Source organism: Lathamus discolor, chromosome 21, assembly GCF_037157495.1.
Source record: "Lathamus discolor isolate bLatDis1 chromosome 21, bLatDis1.hap1, whole genome shotgun sequence".
Lineage (NCBI taxonomy): Eukaryota > Metazoa > Chordata > Aves > Psittaciformes > Psittacidae > Lathamus > Lathamus discolor.
In genome coordinates this window covers 2,656,775-2,671,859 of record NC_088904.1, presented here as the reverse complement: position 1 = coordinate 2,671,859, position 15,085 = coordinate 2,656,775, and the positions used below count along the sequence as shown (strand labels likewise).

The following is a 15,085-nucleotide window of genomic DNA, read 5'->3' as shown; positions in this document are numbered from 1 at the left end:
CTTCTTATGTTTGGGACACTGAGTGGGGTCCTTACCTCCTCCTGAGCTACTGGAGCGAGATTCCTCTGTCCTCCCCCCGAGACAGGAGCATTCAGAGCTGGGATAAATTCGTGTTGTTGGCTTTGGGTCCATGCAAACTGTGAGGTTGTGTAGGAAAACGACTCGTTAGCCAAAAATTGAACTTTGTTTTGAAAGTTTATTGGATCATCTCGACACAAAATCATTACAGCAGCTTGTGGTATGTTGGTTTCGTTTTCTTTTTGTTGTTTTTAAGGGAATGTTGATAGCAAATCAATTTGTGAATGTAACACATCATACAGGTTCAAAAGTCTAGAATCACTGCACAGGATTCTGTAAGAGAAGACTCTACATGCTAAAGTGACAGTTTTCATCCATGAATTAAAAAAAAACCCCAAACACTAATTGAGGAACATTATCCTTGAAGACAATTGTAATATGTTCAGTTTCTAATACACCAACGGGCTCACTAGGGGAGGTTGACCCACACTAAACCACCTCGGCAGCAGGGAAAACAAGCTCCTGCAGCACGGTCAGAACATGAAGCTGGTCCTAGAAATAAAACCAGAGCCTTTGAACACCCTCGTGTTGGGAAGAGGGTGAAGAGCACAAGTACAGGACGTTCACCCAGAGGAGATAATCAACACTTCATCCTGTGGCCTGCATGGGGTTTAGTTCGCAGTGGTGGTGCTGGAGAGGCACAGACCAACGCAAACCCTCGTTGGGGACCCTCCTGGTGACAGCAACCCACAGCTCTCTGCCCTGGGGCTCGAAGCAAAACTGTTCAAGTGTGTTCTCAGTTTGCTGGGTGTGGAGCAGCAAAAGTAAAACAAATGGAAGTGAGGAGGATAAAATACAAAGCAAGGTATTTCGGAGAAGGACATCACTTCAGCATCGCTTTAAAGGACACAGCAACATCCCCTTCTGGTCAGCGATTCCACAAGATTCCAAGAGTGCAGAATAGGCTTCACTTTGTGGACCCTCCATTTCTTCCCTCTGAAGGGACCTGCTACAGAGCAGGCCTGCAGCTCCTCACCAACACCTCCTCCTGCCCCCAGCAGGGATCCAGGTACACTTGTGCTGCTCAATCCACAGGCACTGCAAGGGCAGGGCTGTGGAATGCTGCAGGGATGAGAGGGGGAGCAGGGCTTTACCTCCAAACTGTTCAGAGCACAAAGGATTAAACATGTGGGCACGTTTCTCCAACCTGGCAGTGGTCAACCTCAGCTGGTGAGTGAAATGATACAAAAGCAGGAACAGACCCCCTTGGATTTCCAGTTTCTTGCTATGCCCTAGGAATGTGAAATTGAAATGGACTCATGAAACACATCAGAGACTGCTCAAAGGGCAGAGGCATGAGAGACTCCATTTGCAGGGGTGGGCAACGGGGGCAGAGGACCAAACAGTGACACTTCCAGCCTGTCCATGCAGTCACTCTCTACTCTTTCAGCTGTCACTAAAAGAAGGTTAAGGCTCAAGGCAACTACTATAAACAGAAAGTCAAACATCCCAGTTCTCACAGGGCTCATTTGGATTAGCTCAAGGAGATGGAGGATGTTTATATGCTGATCACAACAGATCTTGAGATAATAATAATAATAATAATAAATCATATATATATAAAAAAACAAAAGAGGCCTTCAGGTCCAGCACCAGCCTCTGCTAGAAATATACATCAACTACAGCAGCCCTGAAGACACATTCCATGGCTAAGTATCAAGTCAACCTCCCCTGGCAATAAGCACAAGCAACACTGTGCTACTGTTGATGAAATTCTGCTTAGTCCACTGTCCCACGCAGATAGCAAAGTTTATGGGATGGATCATCATGAGCTGCTGAATAAATAGCGCCCTTCCCTCCCTCCTCCAGTCATGTCACCAGGGTCTCTTTGGGCTAGAAAGGGTTAACACCACAGTTTGTAAAAAGTTTTGAAATAAAAAGGTAACATACAGCCTTAAAATGTCTAAACTGCAAACAATGGTGGAGTTAACTGAAAAGCACGTGCCCCAGGATAGTACATGCGTACGAGGGAGAAACTTAACACTTGGGTCTGCTCGTCTTTACACGTTAGGTGTGTTTCTTGCAGTCGGAGTATTCTGTAAGGAGTATTCAGCACTTGGACAATGTCTCTTTCATTTCATCCAACAAGTTGCTAAGCAGGGTGGAATCATTACATTTCCCATCTATGGATACAGAGTTCTCTCCCTTGGAAAGAAAAAAGAAAAGAGAAATCAGTTGGTTCCTCTTCTAAGAGGGGACAATTTTATCTGCAGCCAAGCCCAGGGATTAGGATCAACCAGTGAAGCCTGCACAGGATCAGAGCAGGCTCAGCTAAGAGGACACCCTGGGGACAGCTCGAGGAAGCCACCAACACTGCTACTACCCACTGGGTATGGGCTGAGCAACAGAGAGCCCACTGGGAGCTACGAGTGCAGTAGCAGCTCAGTGCTAACTGCTCCATGGGCCAGATGAATTCATCTGCCCATGGTGTCCCCAGGGGATTCAGACATGAGGATTTCCCCCTCTCTAAGCCAAGGAAGGCTGCAGCTTCTCTTTGGGTCTTGTCTCAGTGTTACAATGCTCTCACCTTTTTTACCAGTAGGCAGACGTGATGACCTTGGATAGAACGACTGTACATGGATGCACACGAATCAACGCGTTCCACAACTATAAAGAGAAAAGGAATTTTCATTTAGTGGAACAACTTTTAATACAGGGTTTGCTTCCCATGAAGAGGAACTATTGCTTTCCCTGGCCTCAAGGAACAGGAGTTTCTACTGAGGGAGGGGAGGAGGAAGTCAGGGTTAAGATGATTTATGTGCCTGGCTCCTCCTGGCTCCTATCTGGGGTATTTCACAATCACGAGGTTAAGTCATTTGTCTTTTAAGTAAGCTGCAACTGTTTCGTGGCAAAAATGCTGATCAGAATGTAGATCTCTTCCCCAGAAACACTTTCAGCAAGGCAAACATCTAAAGAGTTCAACCAGAGCATGATGAAACAGCCATTTGTTTTGCTTCATCCAGTACTTATGTTTTAATTATTAAGTCCAAAATGGAATAGCTTGAGCTCTCCTTGACTGAAACAAAGCACTGGGGAGGAGGCAGGCTGAAGCACTGGAGATCAAACACAGCCTTCAGAGAACAGTTACAGCCCTGATTGTAAGCAAGCTGCTCCCGTGGTACCTGGCACGTGCCTTGCTGGGCTGGAGGAAAGCCACAGGGACAGAAGGAGTGCTCATTGTGAAGAACACTGCCATGTTTTGATCTATTACAGACCTGGAAAAAACTCCTCTCCCAAATTTATTTAGTGTGGCCATCACCTCCTCCTGTCACTGTTGAGGTCACAGTGCATTGCACTGGCAAGCAAAGCGGGAATCTTAGAATATGGGATTTTGCAGAAGGTTTGCATCAAGGAAGACCCACCTGAAAAATGGTGATGAAAACAGATCTTTGCCAGTAGATGTTGGAAAGAAATGCTAATTCCATCTACTTTAATAGAGCTCATGTGCAGATCTCCAGACTCTAGGAGCTTGGCAAAAGCATCACTGCAAAACAGGAAGGAAACACTTCAACTAGAAATTCAAGTGAAATCTGCCACATTAACCCCATGCAGACCTTGAGACATCGCAGGACGCAGAAGTCTAAGTACTACCAAGCTCTACGAAAATGGGTTTAAAGCAGATGTGGGAACTATACTCCAGATTGGAGTGACCTCAACTAGAGCTACTTCCACAGGACCTCTGCCAGCCTACAGGGCATGTAGCTCCTTCTTCAGAGTAAGTTCCTGAAGTTGCTGGATGTATTTTGACAGTCAAACATTACACGAGATAACCAAACTGTAACCAAAGCAATCACAAGCAGCCGAAGTCAAAAGCATGCTGTGTATCTTACAGAGATGCCCTGCAGCCAAAGCTCAGCTTCATATGGGTGGCAAAAGCACCAGTGTTGTGCTCCCTAAGTGGCACTTACCTATAGCAAGGCGTCGTGATCAAGTATGAAGCGCAACTGAAGTGCAATTTGAAATCTAGTTTTTCATGGGTTGAACCTTCATCATTCTGCAACAGGTCAAAGGAAAGGAGATGAATGGGAGCCCTGAGGCAGCACGAGGAGGCACCACCCCCACCTACCAAACAGGCACCAAGGAAGACTTTAGGGCTCAATTCCCTTTGATGTACCCTGGCTGGGCCTGAAGGATCAGTCTGAGAACAAGCATCACGCTACAAGATCGGGCCATTCAGAGGCAAGATGGGGTAGCTGAGTTGATACATACCCCTACAGCAGGTAAGGGACACAACTGGAGGGAGTGGGCTGCATTTCTGATTGCACTCTGCTGAAATACATTGAGCAGACTGAGTTTAAACTAACACTTGGAGATGCGGCTTTACAGTTCACTGTTTCCCAAGCAAAATAAGAAGTTAATCTCTCCCAGGTTCTCAGGTACTGAAAACAGGACTCAGATACTATTTTAAAGAAACCCTTAAAATAAAGAACATGGCTGAACCAGAAGCAGCCACAACTGTCTCCATTCATTTCCTTCAAGCTGTTTATGCAGCTCCTTCATTAATTAATTGTACTGAAATAAGATCAGCAACCCATATAGTCTTGTACAGGTTGATACTCATTAAACACTGCCTTCGGCTAACCTCACTCTTGGGCTGGGTTTCCATCCTTATTAGCTATATCTAATTCTTACTATTTTTCCAGCCTTGTACCAGGAAGCAGTGTCCAACTGATCTTTGGACAACTGAGATCAGAAGGAACAGCCTGGGTTGTACCTCTCCCTAGCTGGTTGACCTCCTCTCCCTGGCAGATGCACCACTGCAGTGATTTTCTAGCTGACAATGTGGCATATGTTTCAGGCTGCATTGCTCACACACTGCCAGGAATGACAATTTAGGGCATGCTTACGCAGTATTCAGGACACTCTTTGCACGAGATGTCATGTAAAAATACTTCTCACATCACAGAATGGGCTGGTGCAGCAGGGATGAAATGATGCCTAAAAAAAAAGCTCTAAAGCAGTGCTTTCCACCCAAGTCAAGCTCCCTTATGCAGTTCCAAAGGAAGCAGAAGCACAGAGTTTAAAGCTGCACTTACTTTGACTATAAAGGACAGTGTTCCTTTTAACTTCTGAGCCATAACAATACTCTGAAGTGTAAACACAAACTGGGCTTCATTAGAGATTCCTAGCATGAAGAGAGGAGAGGGAGAAGTCAGGTCAGAAAATGGTTTCCATCTCTAAGTAATGGTTAGAATAAACCCATCAGCAGAAGCTAAGCTTTATGCACTGACTATTTTTGAGCCAAAGTTTAAAGTTTTCCATGGAGCTGGAAGAGTTAGATGCACAAATCCTATTGTGACTTTACTGTGTTTCAGCACTTAGCTCTTGGGTGTTGGAAAGCAGCAGTGATAGCTGGCATTTGGTGGAGGTTATTGAGTGAATGTCTGGGCAAAGTATGTCACAGTGGCAATAGATTTCAGCTGTCTAACTGGACAGATATACAGCTTTCTAAGTATTTGTCAGAACTAAACTGAATTCCAATGTTGCGTTGTTTTTCTATTAGTATACATAGTCTGTATCAAGAACTGCCTTCTACAGAATAAAAAAGGAATACCCAATTGCTTTTTGGGGGGGATCAAAATACTCCCTGAAGCCACTAAATCCCAGATGACCTCTGTGAGCTGGGTCAGGATTCAGAGGAAGTGAAGGTCAAAGCAGTTCAGGGATTTGACTGTACTACGTATGAAACCATTATCCTTCATCTGCGTTTAATATTTCCTAGGGGCTCAGATCCCCATCCAAATAAACACAAAATTATCACAAACTTTCACTGCATATGGCCTCTGCTATTAAAACAATAGCTTGAGAATACATCCAGAGCAGATTCTAATGACTCATGAACCTACAAACTTTGTTTCCCTTTAAATCTCAGAGCAAACTCCTTCTGAATTTCAGATTCCTGGTGATGCTGGCACGTTCAAAAGGTGTGCATCTGAAAAATAACTCAAGACATTCCGAGTCCCAGCCCTACATTAGGCTTTGCGCTTGCCGTATAGAACCACCTGCATTTACAGCCATACTGTAAGGAGGGTTATCCTGTCCAGTGAACTGTGGGAAAGCCCAGGAACACTCAGGCAGAGTCTTCCTGGAAAACAGCAAGTAGCAGGAATAATTCTTTCCACAGGAGGGCAGTGCAGGACTAGACATACTCCAAGAACCCTGTGCAAAGCTGCGTACCAGGGGGTAGCTGGAAGGGCACAGGTATCCCATCGTGTACTGATGAGCCTTCTGGTCGGAGCATTTTAGTGTTCAGAGAGTCCAGGACATTTAGTTCCATGCTCTTAAGGAAGCTAGTGCTTTTGTTCTCAAAGATAACAGAGACAGTAACTTGACTATCATTCTGGAGGTTTCCTTGAATATCGTAAGTCTGCAAATGAAAGAAAAAAGTCACAGGAAAGATTCAACAACCTCAAAGAGCAGAGCACAGCACCAAAGAAAACAAGCCTCATAAAGGTCATCTGGTACAGCTAGAGGGTAATGGAAAGCACACTGGTGATCAGCTCCACAGTGCTGTTAAGTAGTGAGAAAGTAACAGCCTAAAAACTTAAGTGGGATCTCACTTAAGGAACAGAAATGGAGCTTTGTTGTGTTTCTACCCCTGGGATTTTAACAGTTCTTCAGTTAAGTGTTGTCTACATTAAGCCCTATCCTATCCCCAGGGTATCCTCTCTTTTCTTAGCACAAAAAGAGAAGACATCTGGAAATGAACACCAAAACACTCACCGTTTTAATGTATGGATTTTCAGCAAGAAGGCGGTAACTGGACATAGGCTGAAAAACAAGAAAGAAATAACAGTTGCAATGTAACTATTTGTAGTGAAAAGAGCTGACATTCTTCTTCCTCCCAAAGCAGTTTAGCTCCTGCCTTCTCCCCAAGGCAAGGGCTGCCAGTGGCGCAGAACTCACTGGTAGTGGTTCATCATCTAGTGTTCCATTCTGCACCGACTCGGTTGTCTCCTCCTCGCTGTGATGACTCTTCTTTTTGGATTTCTTTTTATCCTTTGATTTCTCTTCTTTCTCTTTCTTGTGCTTTTTCTTCTTATGTTTAGAGGATTTCTATCAAGAAGAACAAGAAACTACAAGAAACCCTTGAAGAAACCCTGTATTTCTAGCCATTACATCATGACCCCTCTTTATCAACCTTTCAACTCTAGACTCACTCTCTGCAGCTTTCTACTACTGCAGAAACCCAAAACAGAGCTCCCATTCCTTAAACCCCAACCGTCATTCTGTGTTGGGTCCCAGTTAATTTGCTCCCTTCTCAGATAACCATACCTTAACCCAAAGCAGCCTGGGATCAGCAGGCAGCCAAATCTCTTCAACTGTTTGGAAGCTCAGCTTTAAAACTGTGACCTGACCCTCAGCTCAAGAAACAGCCAAACCTCTTCCTATGAAGCATTTAAAGCTCCTCAAGGATGTAACATTCCACTGCTGCCCGTCTGCAGGTGGTCATTATAATGAACACAGTGCTGTTGGTAATTCCTGTATGCTTCTTTTAAGGAACACTAGGAGAACATGGCTAAGGGTGTCAGCAACTTATACCACTTACCTTTCCTTCATCGTCCTCCTCTTCATCTTGCTCTTCCCTTTCTTCCTTTTTTATCTCTTGAGGTTCAGCCACAAGGGCAGCACCCACTTCAGGCTCACTCTGAGTAGATTAGCAGAAGGATTATGACACTAACGGAACAACTGAATCCTACATCAAAAGAAAACCTAACAGTGACCCGCCCCCAGATTGTTACTTCAAAAATTACATTAGACTAACATGGTATCAAGCCTTCATTTCATGCCTTTGAAACCCAGCTAATATGATCACCTGAGGACAAGATTAAATAGACTTCTTCCAAGGAATCCATCCCCTTACATTCCCTGTCTCTTCCTCTAAAACCTCCCATCAAAATTCACAAAGCTTTTGCTTTCAGACTGTGTCTCTCTTGTCTATTAATACTGTGTCTAGCTCACACTAGGAAAACCATAGTGTAACCTAACATTAAACCTCACCAATAATATTAAAATCCACCAAGCCTGTAGCTGCATCTGTATTTTTATCCACTGATCTGCACAGCAGAATGAGCCTGAAACCTCCCATTACAGTGGCTGTAAACTGGGGAGAGAAAATGTCATTGCTTTGCAGCAGTAAGTTGAGGAGATGAAGCCCAGCCTTCCCTTCTTTCCCACAGCATGACAGAGCACTCATATCCCAGCTAAGATGCAGGCATAAGGAAAGGCCTCCTGTGATGTGGCAACATGTCTTACCTGTGGCTGGGTAGTGGAAGCAGGTGGTGGAGCAGTGGAGAGCCAGAAATCCAAGTCTTCTGCCTGAATTCCAAGAGAAAACAAAACCATTATGGTTGTGTTGGTACTGTTCCTAACAAACATGAAGTCATCAATTAAATTAAAACCTTTTCCTTGGTAAGGCATCACTCCAGAATGCTCACATACAGATCTGCAATACATTCAGGAGCAAATAGTTCAAGAAGCTTAACTTCAGCTTTTTGAGGACACTTCCAAATCCGGACATAGCTGACAGTAACTGCAAATCACCTACAAATCACAGTATTTACAGGAATTCAAAGCACGTTGGCTGCCCCTTAGAGAAGGGCGTCTCTGCAGAGCAGTTAACAAGAAGGACACTTCAAGTCTTCACAGTAACTGAAAACCACAAAGTTTTATAACTGAAAGATTCTGGAGTATACGTGGGATAGGATGTAGAACAAAAGGGAGTTCCTGATATTTTGCTAAAGAGTTCCCCATTTTAAGGGCAGACCAGATATCAGAAAACTCCGCTTCCAAATTAAATCTGGCAGATCTGCTGTGTAGGCTGCAGCAAGCAGAATCCTGCTAACTCAGAAGGCTAAATAAATGTTATTTTTATCAACAGAAATCTTTAAATACCTGCTTTTACAGTTGTAAAAAATTAAGGAAAGGTTGAAAACATTCAGCTGTTTGAATTGCCAAATGTGACTGTTCCTAAGCAACAAAGAGAACACAGCAGTAAATATGGCCCGTAACAGCACTTTTGGGACAATGCAAGCCTTGGCAAATTACCTTTTTTTCCTCTTCCTCCTGTACTACCTTTTTCTCTTTCTTCTTTCCTTTCTCTCTCTCCTTTTCTTTGTGTTTCTTTTCCTTCTTTTTGGGTTTCTTGCTCTTCTTCTCTACTAGGAGGGCTTCTGAGTCTGGTGACTTCAGGGTCTCAACATTCCTGTGTCTCTGCACTGGGAGCTTCTCACTGTCTGCTAAGGGTCTTAAAAATAAAGAGCCCATTATCCTTCTGCAAGCAGTCTCCCTTAGCTCAGATTATCTGCTGGGTGTCCAAGACAAGGCATGCTTTGTTTAAAGAGTTAGGCCCCAGAATCTTAAATGAGCACATCTGTACCTGAATTTTATTTACGTAACTGCAGATACTGCCCTTATGGATTAGAAAAATTCATAGGTTTCTATGAATGTGAAGGTGACAGAAACAAGCGCTAGTTGACACCTGATCACTCCTAAAACTTCTAACTACAGACTTGCAGGCTGAATAACACCTATATACACATAGTGTTATGCTGCATTTCTGTGGGACCACTCTCAAAAGAGTGAAGAAGTGAAACACCAATAGGAAGCATTTGCAACAGTGAGGAAATTCAAGCAGTGGAGTGCCAGTATGACTCAAACAGGATACGTTGTTTGTTGCTGTAAGAAACTGTTCGATTTTGGAAGCTAATGCTATGAATCCCTACCATTACATTTTAAAAGTTGTGTTTAATTTCAGATACTCACTTCCATGAGCACTAGTTCGGATTTACACTGTCCCCCAAACCCATGACTTGGGGGGAAAAAACACCACAGGATTTTCTCCGTTATTGTCAAACACTCACTGCCTCCTCTTCTATTTCTACAGCTTTTACTTCACATTAATTTTCATGTTTGAGCAGCAAAACCAGTTCAGAAATATTTGTAACGGCCTCATCTGCCTTAATCTTTTGCCTATATTTCAAGAACCACCAGACCAAATGCATTTTGACTTTGAAACAGACATTGTAAGGACAGGATGGGCCCTGTGTGAACACTAAACAGATCTCGTCTTTAAGCTACCTCCCATACACCTGTACAGGAACAGGGATTGCTGCTGAAAGTCGACGATCTCACACAAATTTGAGGGTGATTTCCATAGTTTCACCTCCCTTCAAGTATTTCTGCTGTCCACTGAAATCAGCCAACCTGACAAAGAAGGTCAACTGCTGATAGTGATGTGTTCTTACCTGGAAGGCTTCCCTGAAACCAGACTGCATGTGAGCGTGACACAGACATAGCAGTGCAAGCACAGAAAGAAAGAGAGAGGACAGAGACATGAGAAAACACGGCAGGAGAGCACACTGACTCCTACAAAATGGGAGGAGAATGGATGGAAACGATACAAAAGTCCAAAGATGCCTCCTGGAGCCCAGTGTTCAGAAACTGCTCTGCTCAGTGTTTACACTGCTGAGGGGTAGAATTTGGATTGAGAACTGCAGGGAATGGTACAGACTTGAAAGCTAGCAGGGAGAGGTACTACACGAGCACACGTGTGCCTGCACAGGCCTCAGAACTTCTCAGGAGGCATCCAAGGACCATACATCAGCAATTATTTTTATTGTGGTGATTTTGTACAACTGCAACTAAAACCCCTCTACGTGCAATACTTAACAGCCCGCTGCTAATCATCACGTGGCATGCAGGGACCCAGAGTCTGCTGCACTTGGGTGCTCATATGTGAGCAACTCCAGTAGCTGAATGGGGACCAGACTCTGGTCCAAGTCACGATGGGCAGTTCATTCAATCTATCATACTGGAACAACGTTTTTCAACAGTGGAACCACCCATTGTCCAGAGGGCAATGGGGATGCTATGAACTGGCTGTTACTGGTCAAATGATCACAGCGCAGAGCACACAGGCTTGCCATGTTCACAGTGGATCTGAGATGAACACAGATGAAAGCAGGTCACACGGTGCCAGTGCGGGTTAGATCAGAGACAACACTACCCCCAAAGCTCAGACTGACTCTCTCACAGTTGATCCCAGCCACACTGCCTGGGCTTTCCAAGTCCATTCAGGTACCCAAAATGATTCTCCTGCCCTTCCTAAGGCCCCTGCTACTGCAGCAGATTAGCTTTTAGCAGCTATGCTGCAGTGGGAACCCACACCTGGGTGATCATCTGAGGTTACATCCAAGACACAGCAACACTAGTCTCACCTAGAGGACTGTAGATACACAGTGCCCTTGCCTGTTCAGCCCCACACCTGCCCTCATGCATACGGGTTAGCAATTAAGTAAATTCACATACAAAACTGTCACTTACTTATCCAGATCTATATCAAGTGCCTTATATGGATCATTGGGATCTTTGTCATCTTCATCACTGGGCAAAGCATTCTGCAGGAGAGATAAAGAGACTACCCAGTGAAGCAGCAAACCACAGGCAACTTCAGAACTAAAGCTTTACATTATAGAATCATGGAATGGTTTAGGTTGGAAAGGACCTTAAAGCTTATCCAGCTTGTCCAGGGGCAAGGACACCTTCCACTAGAGCAGGTTGCTCCAAGCCCTATCTAACCTGGCCTTGAACACTGCCAGGGATGGGGCATCACCCAAACCAGTTTAAGGTTAACCCTGGAACAGGCCAGCTTGCAGTCAGACACAGTAAGTTATAGGAACAAATGCACTGTAATGCAGCATCTGGTCATAAGATTAATTTAGAACAGAAAAAACTATTCTTCACGAACTGCAGGATTTGAATTGCTGCTGCTGGGTTTTGATTAAAGGAAATTTTAGGAACAAATACAGATGACATCATTAGCATGCACAATTAATTACAATCAGCTGCAAACCTGCTGACTAGACAGCAAGTTAATGTCAAAGTGAAGCAGCAGAGCATAACAAATGAAGTCACTGTTTGGACAGAGTTACTTTTACAGCAGAGATGCATACTGTTTGTTTTGTTGGGTTTGGGTTTTTTGGTTGGTTTTTAAATAGCTTCAGTGGCAATTTTTATCTTTTTGTGCACAGAGACAATCACTTCTCCTCCTGCAAAGGACAGCTGAGGATCATCTCCATCAGCCACTTCCTAAACAGCTTATAAGAAATCAGAGCTCTTGAACTGCAACAATACAGCCTGGCTGGTAGTTCCGGGGGAAAATTCTCTCAAGAAGAGCACGCAGATAAACCCCACAGCTCTGCCCACCAACCACAACTGACCTCTGGCATCTCCTCTGTGATGATATCGACGTGGTGAGCTGGAGCAATGTCCTCCTCACTCTCTGTGTGCAGGGAGTTATGGCGATGGTGTTTACCCCTCTTCTCCTTTTTCTGCTTTTTCTTTTTCTTGTCTTTCTCCAGTTTCTGTTTATGTCTTCGCTCTTCCTCCAGTTTCACGTACTGGTCAGACATAGGCATTCCTGCAGAGGAAGCCAAACTGCTTTCAGGCTACAGTCCACAAGGACACTGATCACTGAAACAATATGTCAGGAGTGAACCTCACTTCTAGCTGCTCAGAATTAGAAGGATCATGCTCCCGTATCATGCTTCCCTTTCATCTCACAGCCCCTCTACCATGGGCTGTACTTCCATCTCTCCAGAAATAGGATAGAGCTCTATCCTGCTCCCTGACTCTCATCCACATTAACTGGATTAAACTGCATCTAAACAATGATATTTTAAATAGAATTGGTACCATTTCTGTACTAATATTGACAAGTTTCCACACTTTATTACGTAAACCTTAAACAGCTGCACTTAGAACTCATCACTTGCAACGTACTGCGCTTTATCAACAGGTTTTCAGTGCTATACCAAACTCCTCATTAGATACACAACTATCTTTTGACACTTGAAACGTGATATTAAAACCGTATCTCTATCATTAGACTCCACTTCATGTCTCCTGATCACCTTCATTAGCCCTTTAAGACATTCCAAAGGTGACTGTTACCTACACGCAACAGTGGTTATTTCAGATATTACAGACTTGGCTGCATAATACATTCAGTCACAGAATTTCTGCTAATATTGTCTTGAGAGGAACTGCACTTGGACTGCAGAGTACTATTTTCAACATGTGAGTTCAGAGAACGCATTTAAGAGTTTAATGAAAGTATGCTTGCTCCTTGCCCTTAAACACTTAAGGAAGAATTCCTAAGAAGGAATTATCACTTCTGCTTAACTGAATTTCAGGAATTAATTTTAAAGATCAGCTGCACTTACCTGGAACTTTTAAGGGGACAGAAAGGTCAATCTGGACCACAGGAATATGTTCCACACCTGGAGTGTCTTGGTATCGCTGGGGAAAGGAAAACCTGTTACATTCTCAGCACTGGCAGATACAAACCTATATAAACAGATGCATTTCAAAACAGCAAGCAGTTTAATCCTTCAAGTGAACATTTTAAAGGACAGGAATAGAATAGCTCTGTACTAAATCCTGTGTTGCAGCAGAGTGTATTTTAGAGCCAGCTGACAGCTATCTCAGAAGGCCTCGCTTTTAGCTCCAGGTTTTTAACCTGCTGCTGCCCTGCAGCTGTAACTCTGAAGAGTTTTTGGTTTGTGTTTTATTTCTAGTAACTTTCTGAAGGTAAATTTTGACATCTGAGGAAAAAGGGGCAGTCCATAGCATATACAGAGAATAAAGCAGGTTCTTTCCTTGAAAAAGACATTAAGAAGAGACCACAATGACCTTTTGATCTATAAAACACACTGCATGTTCGTGCACTGCTCTTAATGAAGTGCCCAGCAATCTGAACCCAGTGTTAGGACAAATCACTTACAGAGGAGTTTGTGACACAAAGGCACAGAGAAGTGATTCTCTGCAGCTTTTAGAGAGCCCTTGCTGACATCTAAACTCTGTGCTTTCCATGGCAAGTTAATTCAGACTCTTCCAAACTACTGTGTAATGGGAGCTGGGACAATTACCACTTCCTTATTCCTAAGCTGAAGGTCTCCCAGAGATGCCCAGAATGCTCTTGCAACATTAGGTCATTTGTGAGTTTCTTAACACAAACTGATTTACAGAAATAGTTGGTAGCCATTGCAGTCAGCACACTATTAAAAGTGATCAGAGCTGTAATGGGAATAATCAGAATGTCCCAGAGGGAAGCTGTAGCTCCAACATTCACTGAGCCTTCACACAATTCTATCAGGCCAGCAAGATAGACTCACTCACTCACCTTCTGTGGGGAAGGAGAGCTTTTAATGTAAAATGGGTTGTTTGCCTGTTCTTGTTTCCGGGCTTCTCGACGCTAAAACAAAAGAGGATTTGTAGTTAGAATGTCTGTTTGTAAGCAAGGAGAGATAAAAGGCATCAACGTGCCAAATGCAATCTCCACGAATTTTTTGAACAATACATACATACTGGCTCGTGTATGATAAACCAGTTTTGAGTCACAAGACATACTCGGATACAACTACAGGTAGGTTTATTACTGTAACCAACAGTCCTTAGAACACCCTTTCTCTGCTTTTTAATTGTAGACTAGAGATAGTAGTTGCAGGATAGAGATAGTAACTCCCAGATTTTGATGGCAATTCAGACATTGCCATTTTCATTTTTGCAGAGAGGAAGAAGTGAAGCTCTTTATCAATAAAGAGTTTTCTTTATGAAAAGAAAAAGGCCAGAAGCAGGAAAGGTGGTATCACCACTAACAGTCACATTACAGGAATGCACAGAAGCTGCTGAAGTCCACACGCAAAGATGCTGCTGCTTCTTCTGCTGGTACAGAGCACACAGGACAACAGAAGTACACCAATGGAGGTGTGTAAAATATCAAATAGCAGCAAAACCCAGCACAAGTGTCCATCCTCAAGGCCCTGTGCTTCAAATGAACTGCACTAGACACCTCAGTTCAGAGGTCACATTTTTTACAAGAGCTCAGAACTCCTCACAAGAGCCAAGCTTTTTAGTATCTTGTTTCCATCTGGGCAAGCTAGGCAAGCTGGACTGCCAAGAGAACTCTGCATCGGATGTATTGCACAGTGCCTCAAAAAGTACC

General features: G+C 43.7%; 1 protein-coding gene across 1 annotated transcript in view; it reads right to left on the bottom strand.

Annotated features, from left to right (window-relative positions):
• Positions 1-176: 176 nt before the first annotated feature.
• AP3D1 (adaptor related protein complex 3 subunit delta 1) overlaps positions 177-15,085 on the bottom strand; it is a 39,720-nt gene continuing 24,811 nt past the window's right edge. Inside the window, exons 18-32 of the mRNA XM_065658772.1 lie at positions 14,264-14,335; positions 13,305-13,380; positions 12,300-12,499; positions 11,404-11,477; positions 9,127-9,325; positions 8,335-8,397; positions 7,628-7,726; positions 6,985-7,134; positions 6,802-6,849; positions 6,256-6,445; positions 5,115-5,203; positions 3,987-4,072; positions 3,441-3,562; positions 2,606-2,685; positions 177-2,223 (exon numbers count right to left, since the gene is read on the bottom strand). Of these exons, the coding sequence (XP_065514844.1) occupies positions 2,128-2,223; positions 2,606-2,685; positions 3,441-3,562; positions 3,987-4,072; positions 5,115-5,203; positions 6,256-6,445; positions 6,802-6,849; positions 6,985-7,134; positions 7,628-7,726; positions 8,335-8,397; positions 9,127-9,325; positions 11,404-11,477; positions 12,300-12,499; positions 13,305-13,380; positions 14,264-14,335 (1,644 nt within the window). The 3' untranslated portion in view covers positions 177-2,127. The remainder of the gene's footprint in view (positions 2,224-2,605; positions 2,686-3,440; positions 3,563-3,986; positions 4,073-5,114; positions 5,204-6,255; positions 6,446-6,801; positions 6,850-6,984; positions 7,135-7,627; positions 7,727-8,334; positions 8,398-9,126; positions 9,326-11,403; positions 11,478-12,299; positions 12,500-13,304; positions 13,381-14,263; positions 14,336-15,085) is intronic.